Source organism: Mytilus trossulus, chromosome 11 (assembly GCF_036588685.1).
Source record: "Mytilus trossulus isolate FHL-02 chromosome 11, PNRI_Mtr1.1.1.hap1, whole genome shotgun sequence".
Classification (NCBI taxonomy): Eukaryota; Metazoa; Mollusca; class Bivalvia; order Mytilida; family Mytilidae; genus Mytilus; species Mytilus trossulus.
Window position 1 is genome coordinate 41,241,921 of NC_086383.1, and position 18,603 is coordinate 41,260,523.

The 18,603-nt window shown below is 31.5% G+C and overlaps 1 protein-coding gene across 1 annotated transcript; it reads left to right on the forward strand.

Annotated features, from left to right (window-relative positions):
- Positions 1-3: 3 nt before the first annotated feature.
- On the forward strand, positions 4-13,515 carry LOC134691117 (solute carrier family 22 member 18-like). The gene is made up of 9 exons (XM_063551382.1): positions 4-299; positions 3,333-3,576; positions 3,945-4,077; positions 4,847-4,953; positions 5,666-5,758; positions 8,190-8,302; positions 8,940-9,041; positions 10,071-10,191; positions 11,792-13,515. Exons 1-9 carry the CDS (start codon positions 105-107, stop codon positions 11,956-11,958), a joined length of 1,275 nt encoding a protein of 424 aa, XP_063407452.1. The 5' UTR covers positions 4-104; the 3' UTR covers positions 11,959-13,515.
- The last annotated feature ends 5,088 nt before the right edge of the window (positions 13,516-18,603 follow it).

The following is an 18,603-nucleotide window of genomic DNA, read 5'->3' on the forward strand; positions in this document are numbered from 1 at the left end:
AGAAGAGTAATTTAAAGAAAAAAACTTACATTGACAAAAAGATTGACGTGTTTTTTTTGGTGTAAAACATTATCCACTTTTCTCGGTAAACATACTGGAAACACATGAAAAATCGAATGACAGAGAAATCCAGAGCATCAGACGACGATAAGTCGCCTGAGATGAAACAAGAGATGCCACCAGAAAAGCCTGACGAAGTCAAAGTGTTTGGTTGGAGGTTCAACAAAGCTGTGTTTGTCACTCACATCAATATCTTTTTGTATTCAACATGTTTCTGGATTCAGACAGGCACATTGCCGGTATTTATTTTATATTCACACAGGTTGAATGGCCGAGAATTGTGCCGCAGATGTTTCTTTTGTTTTGAAAAGAACACTGCATGTCAAAATATAGGACATAGACTTGAAGATAATTTATGATGCTTCTATACATGATTGATATTTCTCATTTCCATAATTTAAGAAAATTTTGATTAGGTAAACAATTTTTGTAATTGTTTGTAAAGTGGGAATAACAATCAACAACATTAAACGTCATCTTAAAAAAATACGGGAAAACCTTAAATAATGTTATTGAATATCAGAATCCGATTTGGTATTATCTTCATGATATTTAGCTATATTTCTGGTTAGTGGCTGTTTGTTATATTTAAAAAAAAAATGGATATGTTTATACTTGGTTTTCTAAATACTTGTTAACAATGGTTTTTCATTTTAGAAGCTACTAGAACACACCCGCGAAATCGCGGGCATACATTTGGCATATAAAGCTTGTAAACTGTTGTAGGATGATTTTTTGTAAAAGATATTTTGACAGGAGAATTTCATATAAGGTATCAAAAAGCCCTCCGTTATGTGTTTCCTTTCTGTTAAATTCGATTATTTTTTTGTGTTTCTGGCCTTATGCCACAATTATTCTTCCTCTTTGGTACAATGCATTTTTTGGTAAAAGTCAAATTAAATTAAAAATTTGCACCGCTTCAAACATGAAACAAATGAAACTGCTCAAGTTATATACCATTATTATTAGATAATAAAATGTGCTTGTAGAACAATTATACATCAGTGCTTTTCCTTTTTGAAAGCCCTATTAACATGCCAATGGTAGGATTTGAATCTCGTATAAATGAATAACGCTCATTTGAGGGATGGTCTGAGGGGGCCTGATTCTGAAATCCCGGGCTTAAAAACATGAAATCCCGAGGTGCGTATTTTAACGAAATTCATATCCCGACATCCCGAAATAAAAAAAAAATATTCCCGCATCCCGTAAAAATCAGTTCCGAAATCCCGAGCTTAAAAGCACCAGATCCCAACGTTCCAAATAAGTCTTGCCTCCCGCTAATCTCTACCCTACTTTCATTTTGGCCAAATCACTACTTTCACTTTCAACAATAAATTTGTATGCCCCATCTATCATGTCTATGGGAATTATGTTTTCTAGTCTGTTCCTCCGTTCGTTTGTTAGTCCATCCTTCTGTCCGGCTTCAGGTTAAAGTTTTTACTCTCAACAATAAATTTTCATGCCCCATTTATGGGAATTATTTTTTCTAGTTTGTTCTTCCGTCCGTCTGTCCCGCCTCAGGTTAAAGTTTTTGTCGAGGTAGTTTTTGATGAATTTGAAGTTCAACCAACTCGAAACTTAGTAAATATGTTCCTTATGATAATGTTTCTAATGTTAATGCCAATTTAGAGATTTTACCCCATTTCACGGTCAAAACAAAGCAAATGATAGTGCCGATCGGATGTGGCATCTGTATACTATGGACACATTCTTGTTTTTCATAGGGCCTGTGTCGTTAAATCTTAAACAAAACATGATAATATAGGCTATGCCTGTGTCGTTATTTATGTGATGATAAGTGAATGACAAAATGATTGTGTTTATTTTCACACGGCCTGGGTCGTTGCTTACAGTTGGGATTACGAAAGTGGCTTGCATGAATCTTAAATAAACATGATAATATAGGCTATGTCTTTGTCGTTATTTACTTGACGATAAGTGAATGACAAAAATGATTGTGTTTATTTTCACACGGCCTGGGTCGTTGCTTACACTCGGGACAACATATAACGATTCAGGCAATGTGAAAATGGCTTGCATGAATCTTTAATAAAACATGATAATATAGGCTATGCCTGTGTCGTTATTTATGTGACAAATAAAACATTATAATTTAGGCTATGCCTGTGTCGTTATTTACGTGACGATAAGTGAATGACAAAAATGATTGTGTTTATTTTCACACAGCCTGGGTCGTTGCTTACACTTGGGACAACATATAACGATTCAGTCAATGTGAAAATGGCTTGCATGAATCTTAAATAAAACATGATAATATAATCTTACATAAAACATGATAATAAAGGCTATGCGTTTATCACGTGACGATAAGTGAATTACAAAAATGTTTTTTTTTATTTTCACATGGCCTGGGTTGATGTTTACACTTGGGACAACATTCTTATATAACGATTCAGGCAATGATAATATAGGGTTTGTAATGTAAATTTACAAAAATAAACGGCAGAGGAAGTTATCTATAAATAAAAGCCGGGGTGATGACGGACACATATCCGGACTTCTTTTTTTCCGTTTTTCTCCCAAAATAACCGAAACTGAATAATCATAAGAATGGATGACAAATGCGACTATGCATGGTACCTATAGGACATACAGTCACAATGATCAATCTATTGAGGAAGGAGGAGAAGCGACACCAAAAATGAGGTCTTCTCGTTTAATAGTATAGAAACTAATAGAATACCAGTGTTAAGAACAATATGATAAAAGTCGATATGATTATTTATCAAAATAATAGTTTTTTTCAAAAGTAAAAAAGTGAATTGTATTTATTAAAAGCCATCATTTATTATACATTTTTATTTATACAATGTTATATGAATACATGAAATACTAATCTAGACCATGTAGACGAGGAAAAACTTAAAAAATCATTATCATTTGGAAAATTACAAGGTCTGAACAAAAATTTGTCCCTTTAATTTCATGTTTTCAAATTTGTTTTCTATGAATTTTCAAGTGTTCATTTAAGAATACTTGCTATATAAATGTTAGATGTATCAAGTTTAATATTTAACCATGGAAAAAATGTTTAGAACAATTTGCTTAAGCAATTAACAATCAGTTAAAAAATAAATCTATTCAGTACCAAGTATACATGTATTGAAATATTGAATCAAGATGATATAAGTTTTACTAAGGACTCATACATTTGTTGTGTAACATGTAATATGTGTGCCACATTCTCAATTAGTTGACTCTCGTTTGCAATTTCTTTAGACTGATTTTAAATTCTTTTGTGTATTCAGTATTTAACAAAGAAGCTTGGAGTAGACCCTGTAATGTTTGGTTACCTGCAGACCACTTTTGCAGTTGTACAGCTTGCAGGTGGACCATTATTTGGACAGTTTGGTGATAAGATGGGTGGACAAGCAGCCATGATGTTGGCATTCTTTTCAGCAAGTTTGTCATATCTTTTGCTTGGGATGTCAGGGACTTTCCTGATGCTATTTATATCCAGATTACCCTCTGTTTTTATGCATGCTATGCAAGGTACTAGCAATAACATTTATATAATGAAAGTGTCTAATCTATAGCATATACATTTCAAATATCCTCATTTATTGCAACTTATAAACCAACAGCTAATCTGTTTGCCAGTTTCTGAACATTGACAACTCACTTCACTTTAACTCCATGAAAAATAGTAACATAAAACCATTATCAAGCATCAGAAAAAAGGAAATATTATATATGTTGTCTTGAATGCCATAGCAGGTTAAAAAAATAATCCTTAAAAGAAAAAAAACAAACAATTATTTCATTTTGTATATAATAGAAAGTAGTCTCATGTATAGCTTTGTAAATTGTTAAAGAAAATAAGTTTCACAATAACAATACGATTTGATATTTGATAATAGCTGGACAAATGATTGTGACAGACACAAGCAGTGAAAAAGAGAGAGCTGGTGCACTTGGAATGCTGGGGTTATCTTATGGCGTTGGCATGGTTATAGGACCGTTTATTGGAGGTCTTGTTATAAAGTTTTTCAGGTACATGTAATCAGAAAGAAAGAAAACCAACTCTGTATATATCAATATGCAGTAATCAGTCAATATAAAAAAAGAAGATGTGGTATGATTGCCAATGAGACAACTCTCAACAAGAGACCAAAATGACACAGAAATTAACAACTATAAGTCACCATGCGACCTTCAACCATGAGCAAAGCCCATACCGCATAGTCAGCTATAAAAGGCACTGAAATGACAATGTAAAACAAGTTTGTCCTATGATGGTCTGGAAGGGGGGGGGGGGGTTTCTGTTATTCTGTAAACATTTAATTTTCACCCCTTTTTTCTCTAATCTTCAAAAAATCAACCCCTTTTTTTCTCTAATCTTCATTTTTTTTGCCAGTTATTCTCTAATCTCCATTTTTTAAGGGCATTATTCTTTAATCATTTAATCCCATCCAAAACCTCTCTTTTGTTTTGCTTGCCCTCATTGCATTCACAATTTCACATGTATATTTTTGCCATACACATGAACAAATATTGGCTGATATTTTCAAATTAAATTTTGAGGAACTTATAGGCTAGAAGTTCTAGGGGCAAGCATTTTTTAAGTTGTGTTATGTCAATGTTTTATTAAGGATGCACTTAGGTCAGGTTTAGGAATTTTTGTCAGATGTTCCAACTCCTTGTTTTTCGTCCTACAATACAGTGTAAAATATTTTCCTTGATAACACTCATTTTCATTTAATATATAATAAAACATTTGACAGACTCTTATAATCTGTTTAAATCCATTTGTATTTTTCAGTGAACAGTCTGCTGCATATACATCATTTCTTGGCTCTCTGTTAAGTGTGTATTTAACATGGCAGTTCATTCCACAGAAGACCAAGAGAATAGTCGTCACATCAGAAGGTATGATTAACTGGAAAGTAAAATTGAGAATGGAAATGAGGAATATGTCAAAGAGACAACCCAACCAAAAGCATACTATTTTATGCACAAATGGTCCATTAAAATTGAAAATAGAAATGGGGATTGTTTTAAAGAAACAATAACCTAACCAAAGAGCAGAAAACAGCACAAGGCCACCAGTGGGTCTTCAGCACAGTGAGAATACTTTCACCCGAAGAAACTTTATCTTGATGAAAGGATCATAGATTCATTCTTACGAGGAAGCTCCGAGCATGCTTTTTCAGTAGGCCCTTCTCTGCAGTTCTATCTTATAGAAGTGATAAAGATTTGATTGACATCTTAATGGATCATGATAATTATTTTCACATAAACTGCAGAGAAGAGCTTACTGAAAAAGCTCCAAGCATCCTCTGAGCATGCTCGGAGCTTCCTCGTTGGAATAAATCTATGATCCCTAACTTTCATCAGGTTCATGCAAGACTAAAAGTTTGAGATCATTAGAACCATAAGTACCAAAACAGAACAATCAACACTATGGTCAACTTTTCTTGAGGAAGTTTCAGCTTTGAAAAATACACTCTAATACAAATAAAAATTTCAACAAGTAAAATATCATATTTATAGTAAAATGCATATATAGCCAAGATTGAATATTGTAACTGACATTCCTGTAGTTAATAATCATAACATTATTGTGGATTTTTATTTGCAGTTAAAGAACAATCATTATTGAGTATAAAAAAGATCTTACAATTAGCCACAGCTCCTGGTGCTCTGTTTCTACTTACAGTTAGAGCTCTAGCAGGTAATGGTGTTTTTATGGGTGACAGAAAAAATAAAATGGAAAAAATAATAGTACAAGTAATAAAATTAAGATATAGGTGATGTTGATACATAATATGTGAGAATTTAGTGTTTGTTTTTCTTCAAAACAGGTGATCATATAAATGTGTAAAACATAAACTGAAAATTATACCTGGCTTGTCTGGGTACCTTACAATATATAAAAAAAGAATAATTGCGTATTCTTCAATGATACAGAAAACTTTATAAAATACAAAGACATCCAGAGGTCAACATGGGGTCTTCAACAAAAGACAGTTGTTTCACACTATTTCAAGCTCTAAATAGTCCATATTGAAGAGAGAATGTGAAAATTTAAAAAAGATTATTTACAGACAACCTGTCAATTTAAAGACTTACTTCGATGTAAGGCGTCAAAGAAAAAAAATATAATAGCCTTTCAAGACGTCATAATTAATTGAAATAGATTGGCACATGAATATGTAGCAGGATTAGTAAAATCATTTTTATACGACCGCAAATTTTGAAAAATTTTTCGTCGTATATTGCTATCACGTTGGCGTCGTCGTCGTCGTCGTCGTCCGAATACTTTTAGTTTTCGCACTCTAACTTTAGTAAAAGTGAATAGAAATCTATGAAATTTTAACACAAGGTTTATGACCATAAAAGGAAGGCTGGTATTGATTTTGGGAGTTTTGGTCCCAACATTTTAGGAATTAGGGGCCAAAAAGGGCCCAAATAAGCATTTTCTTGGTTTTCGCACTATAACTTTAGTTTAAGTTAATAGAAATCTATGAAATTTTGACACAAGGTTTATGACCACAAAAGAAAGGTTGGGATTGATTTTGGGAGTTTTGGTTTCAACAGTTTAGGAATTAGGGGCCAAAAAAGGGCCCAAATAAGCATTATTCTTGGTTTTCGCACAATAACTTTAGTTTAAGTGAATAGAAATCTATGAAATTTAAACACAAGGTTTATGACTATAAAAGGAAGGTTGGTATTGATTTTTGGAGTTTTGGTCCCAACAGTTAAGGAAAAAGGGGCCCAAAGGGTCCAAAATTAAACTTTGTTTGATTTCATCAAAATTGAAAAATTGGGGTTCTTTAATATGCCGAATCTAACTGTGTATGTAGATTCTTAATTTTTGGTCCCGTTTTCAAATTGGTCTATATTAAGGTCCAAAGGGTCCAAAATTAATCTTAGTTTGATTTTAACAAAAATTGAAACCTTGGGGTTCTTTGATATGCTGAATCTAAAAATGTACTTAGATTTTTGATTATTGGCCCAGTTTTCAAGTTGGCCCAAATCGAGGTCCAAAATTAAACATTGTTTGATTTCATCAAAAATTGAATAATTGGGGTTCTTTGATATGCCAAATCTAACTGCGTATGTAGATTCTTAATTTTTGGTCCAGTTTTAAAATTGGTCTAAATAAAAGTGCAAAGGGTCCAAAACTAAACTAAGTTTGATTTTAACAAAAATTAAATTCTTGGGCCTCTTTGATATGCTGAATCTAAACATGTACTTAGATTTTTGATTATGGGCCCAGTTTTCAAGTTGGTCCAAATCAGGATCTAAAATTATTATATTAAGTATTGTGCAATGGCAAGAAATATCTAATTTCACAATATTGTGAAATAGCAAATTTTTTTTTAATTAAGAGTTATCTTTCTTTGTCCAGTATAGTAAGCAAGAAATATCTGCAATAATTTTTTTTAATTGGAGTTATCTTTCTTTGTCCAGAATCAACTTAAATCTTTGTTATATACAATATACAATGTATATTCACTTTTTACTACCAACTGATAAATTTAAATAATCTTTACCATTCAGTGATAACAAGCAGTTTTTTTACATCTTAATATTTTATGATGTATTTAAATGAGTAGTAATTGTTGCAAACTCCATTAGAATATTTTAATTGAAATTAGTTTTGGAATAAGGGAAAGGGGGATGTGAATAAAAAATTGGGTTCAATTTTTCTCATTTGAAATTTCATAAATAAAAAGAAAATTTCTTCAAACATTTTTTTGAGAGGATTAATATTCAACAGCATAGTGAATTGCTCTAAGAGAAAACAAAAATTTTAAGTTCATTTGAATACATTCATTCTGTGTCAGAAACCTATGCTGTGTCAACTATTTAATCACAATCCAAATTTAGAGCGGAATCCAGCTTGAATGTTGTGTCCATACTTGCCCCAACCGTTCAGGGTTCAACCTCTGCGGTCGTATAAAGCTACGCCCTGCGGAGCATCTGGTTTGCTTTTAACTTCTGTTCAAACCTCATCTTATGAAGCAAAATGAACATTAGACTGTTAGTTTTCCGGTAATGGTTTTACACTAGTAATTTTTTTTTATTTATAGATTCTATGTGGTATTAACGTTTTATTGGTTAAAAGTTTGAATTGTTCAATGAGATATTTTTTGCAGGCATTCCAATTGGTGTTTTCCAAAGTATGTTTTCAGTTGTTGCTATGGAAACATTTAAATTATTACCTGAACAAAATGGCTACATGATGTCATATGTTGGAATTTTAACAATGGTAAGTTGCTTTTGAGAGGCCAGTTTAACCCCCTGCATCAGTCTGAAATATTGAGTTGCTGCTTAGTGTTTTAATACATTGCTTCTGTTTGAATAAAAAAGTAAAACATTATACTCCCAAGTGACATAGAATTACAAACTACTTTTTCGTGTTTTAAAAACCCCAAACTCAATATATTTTTTCTTGGGATAAAGAAAAGTTTATTTTAAGGTATAAAACAACAAAGCACTGTTTCTTTGCTTTTTGTGTACTTTTGCCCTGCTGTTGTGCATGAATTTGTTTTGTTTTATATCATTTATTTTTCTATTACGTGTACTTTGGATTAATCAATATTATTGCAATACTAAATTTCATGGATAACCTAAAATTTAAATATTCAACAAAATACAAATTTGCTATAACTTATAAGTCTGGAGGCATATTGATAAAAAAAACCAAGGACAGTGAGTTTCAAAAACAAAAAATAAAATGTTACTTGATTCTAAGGAATTTGATCCACTCAAAAAATAAATGAATCAATAGCAAATCAATATTAAAAAATGACAAAATGACAAAAGAAATTGTTTTTTATTACTAGTGTATGACAATTTTGAATTGTGTAATTCTTAATATTATAAATAACTTTTATTTTATACAGATTGTACAGGGTTTAGGAGTTAAAGTTTTAACAAAGAAATTTTCAGAAAATGACATTTTAAAGTGGTCCAGTTTTCTGCTAGTGTGGTCGTATCTGGCATTAGTAAGTAGAACAAATCTTTTTAACAAAATTCCTTTTACATGTTAATATTGGATGTCTAAAGTAAGAATGTGTAGTAAAATGAAGCATATGTGAGTGTGGTCAGAGATGTGAAACAATTATTGAAATCATAATAGGAAAATCATTTTTTGTAACTTTAATATTTATAAGTTAACATGGATGTAGAGGAAAGAATTAACAATATTGGTATCCATAAAAATAATAGTCAATCCACAGTAAATGATATTTGTTTATTTCAATTGTATTTAGGATTGAATATCATAATGACTTAAAAATGTTTTTTTGAGATTGATTTTGTTGCTAGAATGCTGTCCCATTGAAGTATATATACTCCCATGAATTCCAATTACAGATAATTCTCTGAAGCATGTAGAGCAAGACTTTAGTTAGCTTGCTTGCTTTGTTTTTATATTGTACAATCGTAAGAATAACCCCCAATTCAATTCAAATATTATATTAACAGGTTAAACTATGCCTATATATATTGTTTAAATACCATATGTCAATCTTATTTATAAAGCTTGTATAAACAATTATACAAACAAAGCAAGCAAGCCAACCATAGTTTTGCACTACATGCTTTAGGAAATTAGCTGTAAAACTAAGTATGAGTTTTCAATAGATTTGTCTGTCGACTTCGATAAAACTATGAAATTGAATATTAATGAAAATATAATAGTTCCTCAATCCATGAAACCCATTTCCACCTAAATTAATGCATTCACAGTAATTAGATCTCACATGGATTTAATAGATATTTTATTTACTTGTGAGATGTCATTGAGGATCGTCTTCTAAAGATAAATATGTTCATGTAAGAAAAATGAAACACTAAAATTAAGACAGCAACTGACAAAGCTATGTATACAATTTTAAGAATAAATGTTATTGCCAAAATGTATAATTTGTATGGAACAATTCAAAAGTTGTTGTGGTTTAATATAAGTATTTAAATGTTTTGTTTTGTAACAGGTGTTATAAAGATTTTATTGTACATGTTTTGTTTTTCAGGCCTTTGTAAAAGACATTTTTCAGATGTGTTTAGTAATGACACCATTAGTGGTTGGTTTAGCTTCATCTAACATCGTAATATCTAGTGCTTTAACTAGAACAGTCTCAGCATTAGATACAGGTAATTTAAACCATAGCAGTTCCGAAAGTAAATTACATAGAACAAAATCTCACAAAACTGGCAATGATTATTTACAATAATTTTATAGAGTATTCTTTGCATTCATAAAAACTGTTCTAAAATAGGATTATATGGTATGTTGTATTATGTATACAATTGAATTTTGGTGTTCCACTCTCAAGACTGACAAGAGCCCCCCCTCCTTTTTTTTGAGGGAAAAATTTGGTTGATTATATAGAGAATCACTGATGCATGACTGGAGCAGGCCCCCTTAGGTTAGTCAGCAGACTCCCCCTTTATAAAAAGTTCTGGATACCTCACAGTCGTATATATCTTCTACTGTATCACTAGTTTGTCTACACTGAGGTTATAAGGGAGCTACCATTTGATTTAAAAGGGGGCATGGCTCGGATGAAATTTGAAAAAGGCAGGACAGGAGTTTTGAGTAATAAAAAAAGACAGGATGAGCAACATAAACAAAATGGCAGAATTACAATTTATGTAAATTGTAAAAGTCATAATAAACTTATAAAAAATATGCAGGACTGAATACAGTGAAAAACAAAAAGATAGGACAGAGATAACAACTAAAAAAAAATGCAGGACAAATTTTTTACCCCAAGATTTAGTAAGGTTATAATGTTGTTTTGAACTAAATGCTTTCAATCAAATAAAATCTTCATTTGTTCATTTGTTTATAGCCACATAAATAACAATTCAAGATACTTTTAAAGATTTTTAAAAGATTCTCATTGCACTTTTACAGAGAATTTACACATTATTTTGACCATTACTGACAATAAGATTAATGATTCTTTTTTTACATCCAAACATCATATCATGTCAAAATAGATTTATATATATATGATATAGAAATTTGAAGATGTAGTATTATTGACAAGATACCGAATGATTTTGAAAGTTAATATCAACACTGGTCAAAGTACAGCCTTAAACAATGAGCAATACCCGTATCCAATAACCAGCTTTAGAAGGCCACAAAATGATAAATAGAAAACAGTACATACAAGAACGACCTAATTATTGACTGTCTTCAAATTATTTAATCATAAAGTGATTAAATAGTAAACAACATGGAATTAAATGCAAAGAACCATTACTATCCCAAATGAGGAGATTTTGGCACCTGAAAATGGTACATAGCTATACAGGGAGATAACTATGTAAAAACCAGCTGAATGTTTTAATCAGGTTCTATTGTAAAGGAAATATAAAGCTTTTCAATGATCAGAATAAGCGTTTTTCAATCTGCTACATATCTATTAAATGATTTTTTTCAAATCTTGATGAAGTCAGTGGTTCAGGTACTAAAAATTGATGCGAAAACAAATATGTTACACAGCAACAAACAACAACCACTGAATTACAGGCTTTTGACTTTGGACAGGCACATATATAATGTGATGGGTTAAACATCCCAACTGTCCCCTAACCTTTGACAGTGGTGTAACACTTATAAAATAAAGTCAGTTGAAAAAGGCTGGATACAAATCTTATTGTCTACCATTTGGGACTTTGTTGAGGCGAGACAAAAAACAGAATGACATATCTTAATTTGTGATTTCTATTCTTTTTTTAGGTGTAATGTTGGGACTAAACATGGCTGTGAACTCATTTATCAGAAGTTTATCACCAACAGTCGGAGGATATTTGTTACAATATTTTGGTTTTCCCGTATTTGGATATTTAGGTTTTACTATGTTATCTTTTGTTACAGTTTTATTATTTATAAAGTTTAGAGAATAATTATGTTAAGTTTTATACATTTTGTACATAGGTATTTATTTTTATATATTTGTTTCAGATTATTGTTTAGGATTATTCCATTTAAATGGATGTGGGTGGGTAGGAAAGGACTTCAATTATACTTCATTACCATCATACTTTTTTTTTAATAATTAAACATACATCAAATGGATAAACAATCATAAAAGACCAATAGTCTATTTCAAAAAAAAAATTCAATTTGTATCCTTACACATCAATAGAATTGCCATTTGTTAATGATGTTCATTATTTTATGCTAAAATGCCACTTTTTCATCTTTTCATCTATGCATTATATATTTACTATGAAATGAGACAATTCCTCCTCTGTAAGTATTAATTTATTCTATCAAATTTTTGTCCCAAACTTATCATTATAGCACTAAGCAGGAATAAATTTAGTGTTATATTCTTTAATTTTCTGTATATTTGTTTATAGATATTAAAGCTTAGTGTAATGTACATAGGGATCTTTATTTATGTGCTTTTCTATATATTTAATCAGGAAATGTCTTTATGAATATGAGGATTTAAAAAATAAAAAAAAGTGAAGAATGTTTATGTTAAGAATTGTATATAATAGATGTAATTTAGAACACACCTGCAATATCTTTGGTCCATGCATTAAAGTTCATGTGTCTTTTTTAAGCCTGACTTTTTAGAATTGGTATGTTTATCTGATAAAGTCATACCATTCATAATGTGTTCTGTTTTATCTGCTTTCAAAATTTTTCTCCTTGAACCTACCCTAGGTTTCTACTACAATGTCAGGAAACTACATGTGACATATACTATTGGATATCAGTTTCAGATTTCTCCTGGAACTTGTTAATTATTGGTAAAAATAATCATGTTGAAAATGAAAGGGCATGAAATGATGTAATTTTAAATCAAAAGTACAGAGTTCTCGAAAGTTGTTGTCCCAGGGATATGACCACCACATTTTTAGGAAGCGCCTACACAATTTTACAATTGCAATAGAAATAATAGCAAGAACCTGCAAATTTTCTTCAAATACTACCATGGAAAAAAATATTTCGAAAAAATTGACCTATATGAGATATATAAAGTTGCTTTTACTCCTCCTTAGTAAGAAATAATCCTCTTAATTTAGAAATATATATTAGTTACACAAAAAAGACATAGAATGAATATTTCTGAAACTCATGGAATGTTTGTATCAGGGTTGTCAGGTTGTAGGCACTTATATTATTTTTTTTGTTTACATTTTTCTCTATTCAGAAAGTTTTGTCCCTTGTTTTGATTTTAGCAGCTCATTATTGTGGATTCTTTATATTTTTACCTTGTTTGTATTTTTGTCTTTTGTCTTTTCTTTATTCATTTGCATTATATGTGTTTTTTCTGTTTTCTTTATTTTCCCCCACATTATCTTCTATATTTTGTTAACTCCAACCAGACACAGGTATAATTGATGCAATCTGTTTAAACTAAGTTTTTGGAACATTAGAAATTGATTTGATACAATATCTATATATTGGTGCTGGACTTAAAAGAAAGCTATTCCACTGTAGACATTTTTATACAAACATATGGACTTAGTGAACTTTGAACTATAAGGCAGAATTATTGTATTGTATATATTTCTGACCATGGCAAGTAACTTGTTAAAAGTGATAAACAATACAATTATCAATTACTTGTATTGACAAATTACTTGTATGTTATTAATTGATTTTATATCTATACTATTAAACGAGAAGACTTCATTTTGTGTATCGCTTCTCTTCCTTCCACAATAAATCAAGCATCATGCCTCTGTGTCCTATAGGTAACATGCATAGTCGCATTTGTCATCCTATCTTATGATTGTTCAGATTGAGTTATTTTTGGTAGAAAAACGAAAAAAAGGCGTCCAGATATTGTTTACGTCATCAGTCCGACTTTTAGTCATAGATAAGACTTACTTTTCTTCTTTGTCAGTTTCATTTACGGAATAAAGCAAATGATTATACCCTGTTCTTCTAACTAGAAATAACAAAAAATGTAGGACCAAGTTAATTCCTAGATATTTTTGTTATACCATACTGTTATATGGAAAAGGTGTAAAATAAGTAAGTGTTGGTATAACTGAAAATGAGTCAACAATATATCAAGGATACTCAAGGTTCAGATTTGATCCCTACTGATACATGTTTCAAAATACGTTGGACTGTATATGGATACTGATATCACACCTATAAAACAAGATAAGTGATTGAATCAGACCTTTGGTATCTTCCTACAGTACCTCCTATTACACACAATTTTGATTTAAATCATGACAAATATATATAGTATCCTTCTGCCTTTTGAAATTTTAATTATTAAGTTCTGTACATTTAAGAACGTTAAGTCTTTGATTGATAGTTGTCTCATATTCAACGAATGCAATAAGTTCTTATTCTATACCTATTTAGATTAGCAATATATATCATAAAAAAATTAACATGGAATAAGTAGATTTTATGTTTTTTAATTATGATGGAAGAAAAGGGCATACTAATTTGCTTTATTCCGTATACATAGTTTTAATTCAATCCCTACTGGTGTTTAATAGGTGGATAGCTGTATTAGGATACTAAAGGTCTTAATTCCATTCCTACTTATTATAGATAGGTGGAACTGTATAAGGATACTAAAGGACCTGATTAGATCCTACTTATATTTAAAAGGTGGGACTGTATAAGGGTACTTAAGTTCCTGATTAGATCCTACTTATATTTAAAAGGTGGGACTGTATAAGGATACTAAAGTTCCTGATTAGATCCCTACTTATGTTTAATAGGTGGAGCTGTATTAGGATACTTAAGTTCCCGAGTCCATTCCTACTAATTATCAATAGGTAGGACTGTATAAGGATACTAAAGGTCCTGATAAGATCCTTCTCTTATTTAATAGGTGGGACTGTATAAGGATACTAAAGGTCATGATTAGATCCTACTTACATTTAAAAGGTGGGACTGTATAAGGATACTTGAGGTCCTAATTAGATCATACTTATATTTAAAAGGTGGGACTGTATAAGGATACTAAAGTCCTACCTATTAATTAAACAAGATCAGTGTTTGAATCAAATCTATGTTATCCTCCTTCAGTTCCTATTATTTAACAAAAATAGGAATTGAATCAGGACCTTTAGTACCCTCCTACAATCACACCTACTAATCATCCGTAGGTATTGAATCAGAACCTATTGTTTTCTCCTACAGTCCCATCTATTAATCATCCGTAGGTATTGAACCAGGACATAAAGTATCCTCCTACAGTCCCATCTATTAATCATCCGTAGGTATTGAACCAGGACCTATAGTATCCTACTACAGTCCCACCTATTAATCATCCGTAGGTATTGCATCAGAAGCTTTGGTACCCTACTACAGTCCCACCTATTAATCATCCGTAGGTATCGAATCAGAATATGTGGTATCCTCCTAAAATAGAGAAGAGTTGCATAAAGTATATCAATTCTAATAAATGAACATGATTTTTTCCTTCTTCTTTATCAATTTCATTTACGGAATAAAGCACATGATTATTTCCTGTTCTTGAACAATAAGAAACAACAAAATAAAGGACATAGTTAATTCCTAGATATTTTTTATAACTTACGGTTACTCGAAATAAGTGTAAAATAAGCAAGCGTTGGTATAATTGAAAATGAGTCAACAATCCATCAAGGATACTGAATGTTCAGCAATCCCTACTTACGTTTAACCGATGGGACTGTTTCATTGTATAAGGATACTAAAGTCCCACCTGTAAAACAAGATAGGTGATTTTATTAAACCTATGGTATACTCCTACAATTCCACCTAACCTATTTGACATAAGTAGGGATCAAATCAGGACCTGTGTTATCCTTCTACAGTCCCACCTATTAAACAAAAATAGGGATTGAATCAGGACCTATAGTATCCTCCTACAGTCTTACCTATTAATCATCCGTAGCTATCGAATCAGAAGCTATGCTTTCCTCTAAAATAGGAAGTGACTGTACATAAAGTATATCTTTTGAATGATAGTGATTTGAATTTTTCTTCTTTGTCAATTTCATTTACGGAATAAAGCAAATGATTATAGCCTTAAATAATAAGAAATAATAAAATATAGGACATATTTAATTTTTTTTTTTTTTTATACCATACTTTTATATCCTAGTGAACTTGAAATTAAGGATACTACTGATACTAGAAGGACTGCTTCATACCTTGATCTTTTCCTCAATATTGACGTAGATGGACGACTTCACACGAACATCTATGATAAACGGGACGATTTCAACTTCCCAATTATCAATTTCCCATTTCTTAGCAGTAAAATACCCTCTGCCCCTTCGTATGGTGTTTACATATCACAATTGATACGTTATTCACGTGCTTGTTCACACTATACGGACTCCATATACAGGAGTGTGCTCCTTACGCAGAAACTGCTCCAACAAAGTTATGAGGAGGACAGATTAAAATTGACACTCCGTAAATTTTATGGACACCATCACGAATTGGTGGATCCATATGATGTCTCTTTAACCAAACTAGCTAAGGACATTTTTACCACATGGTAGATTGTGGTTTGTCATTATGTCGTCTTATCTTTTAATTACCAAACGTGACTTATTCCCGATTGTGACTGTTTTGTTGAATATGAATTCGTATTACTATAAGACGTGTTTCTGTCATGTTTATCCCAAATTCATGTATTTAGTTTACATGTTTAATGTTATATTTGTAATTCTCATCGGATTTTGTCAAATGTGTTGACGTCTTTTTATTATATTTAGGTGTTACGGATAGAAAAATTAATCACCGCCTTTATAATTATATTTAATTTTGTACGATTAATTACGTTTGAAGTTGGATTCATAACAAACTGGACATATATATATATATATTACAGTTAATTGCTATTAATAAGTATTGCAATATGCATTTTGTTTTAATGAATTATCAGTATTTAGTTCTAATATAATCTTAAAGCAATCCTAATTCTATCTCACTTTTGAATTAAAGTTTTTCATGTGTGACGTCATGCTGTTTCTAAATTTCATAAATTCAAATGTGGCATAACGTTTGCTTTTTCGCCATCGTATGTGACGTTATTTTTTTTAATTGCGTTGACGCCTGGACTGATTCGGGAGTGTCTATACTGTATTGAACTTGGCATCATGTATTCGGGTTTAGTTTTCTGTAATAAGTTAATACTTCAGTTTCATTATGAATATATCTTTCACATTCATTTGTTAAAATTTACTGTTTGCAATATCATGAATCGTTCTATATAATAGTGTTCTTATCCCGGGCATAAAAACAATGCCGTATTTGGCAAAACCTTTTCAACTTTTGATCTTCAGTGCTGTACAACTTTGTACTTTTTTCACCTTCGATCTTTTATATCTGGGCGTTACGTATTCGGGTTTAGTTTTCTGTAATTAGTTAATACTTCAGTTTCGTTATGTATATCTCTTTCATATTCATTTGATAAAATTTACTGTTTGCAATAGCATGAATTGTTCTATATAATAAGAATGTTCTTATCCCGGGCATACAAACAATGCCGTATTTGGCAAAACCTTTTCAACTTTTGATCTTCAGTGCTGTACAACTTTGTACTTTTTTCACTTTCGATCTTTTATATCTGGGCGTCACTGGAGAGTCTTGTGTGGACAAGACGCGTTTTTGGCGTATTGAATTTTAAACCTGATGCTTTTAGTTATCTACTAATCATGCTTTGCATGTAGGAGTATATCATAGTTCATGATTTGATCCCTTCTTATGTTAAATAGTTTGAACTGCAGTAGGATAACATAGGTCCTGATTCGACCCCTGCTGATGTTTAAAAAAAAGTAGACAGAACAGTACGTAGGAGAATACTAAAGTCCCTGATACGACCCCTCCTGATGTTTAATAGACCACTTTCGAGTTCATCCGTCACCGGCAAAAACTGGTCAATTATGCACGCCTTTATGACGTCATTTACCAGATAGAGGGGGTCGCCTGTATCCCTGCACTATTTACGTTCAACAAGCGTCTTAGTGATCGTCTTTGTGCAGGATAAACTAGAAATAATGGTTGATCTGTAGGTACTTACTGACAATTCCCTAATGACAGCAGTGTTGATTGTCAATTTTGAGAATTCAATTTGCCGAATAATTCGTACAATATAGAATTATAGTTTTCCAACCACTCGCTCAACATTGAAGGGAAGTGACGACGCCCCTAAACGCACAAATGATGGTGATAAAGGCGCGTATAATTGACGAGTTTTTTCCGGTGACGGATGAACTCGAAAGTGGTCTATTGGTGGGACTACAGGAGGATACTATAGGTCATGATTTGATTCCTGCATATGTTAAATAGTTGCGACTGTATGACAACAAAGGTCCTGATTTCATCCCGACTAATGCTAAAGTGTGACTGTAAGAGGATACCATTGGTCCAATCTAATTAAAATTTTGATCTCTGATTACGTTATACTACATATGAGCTCATAAACCCCTCTAAACCATTATAGAGGGGGGAAAGGGGGGTCCACATAACAGCAAAACAGTGAATTGATATGGTGAAAAACAGATAACAAGGAATTGAAAAGGGATAATAACAGATAACAGTAAATGAACCATGGAAAT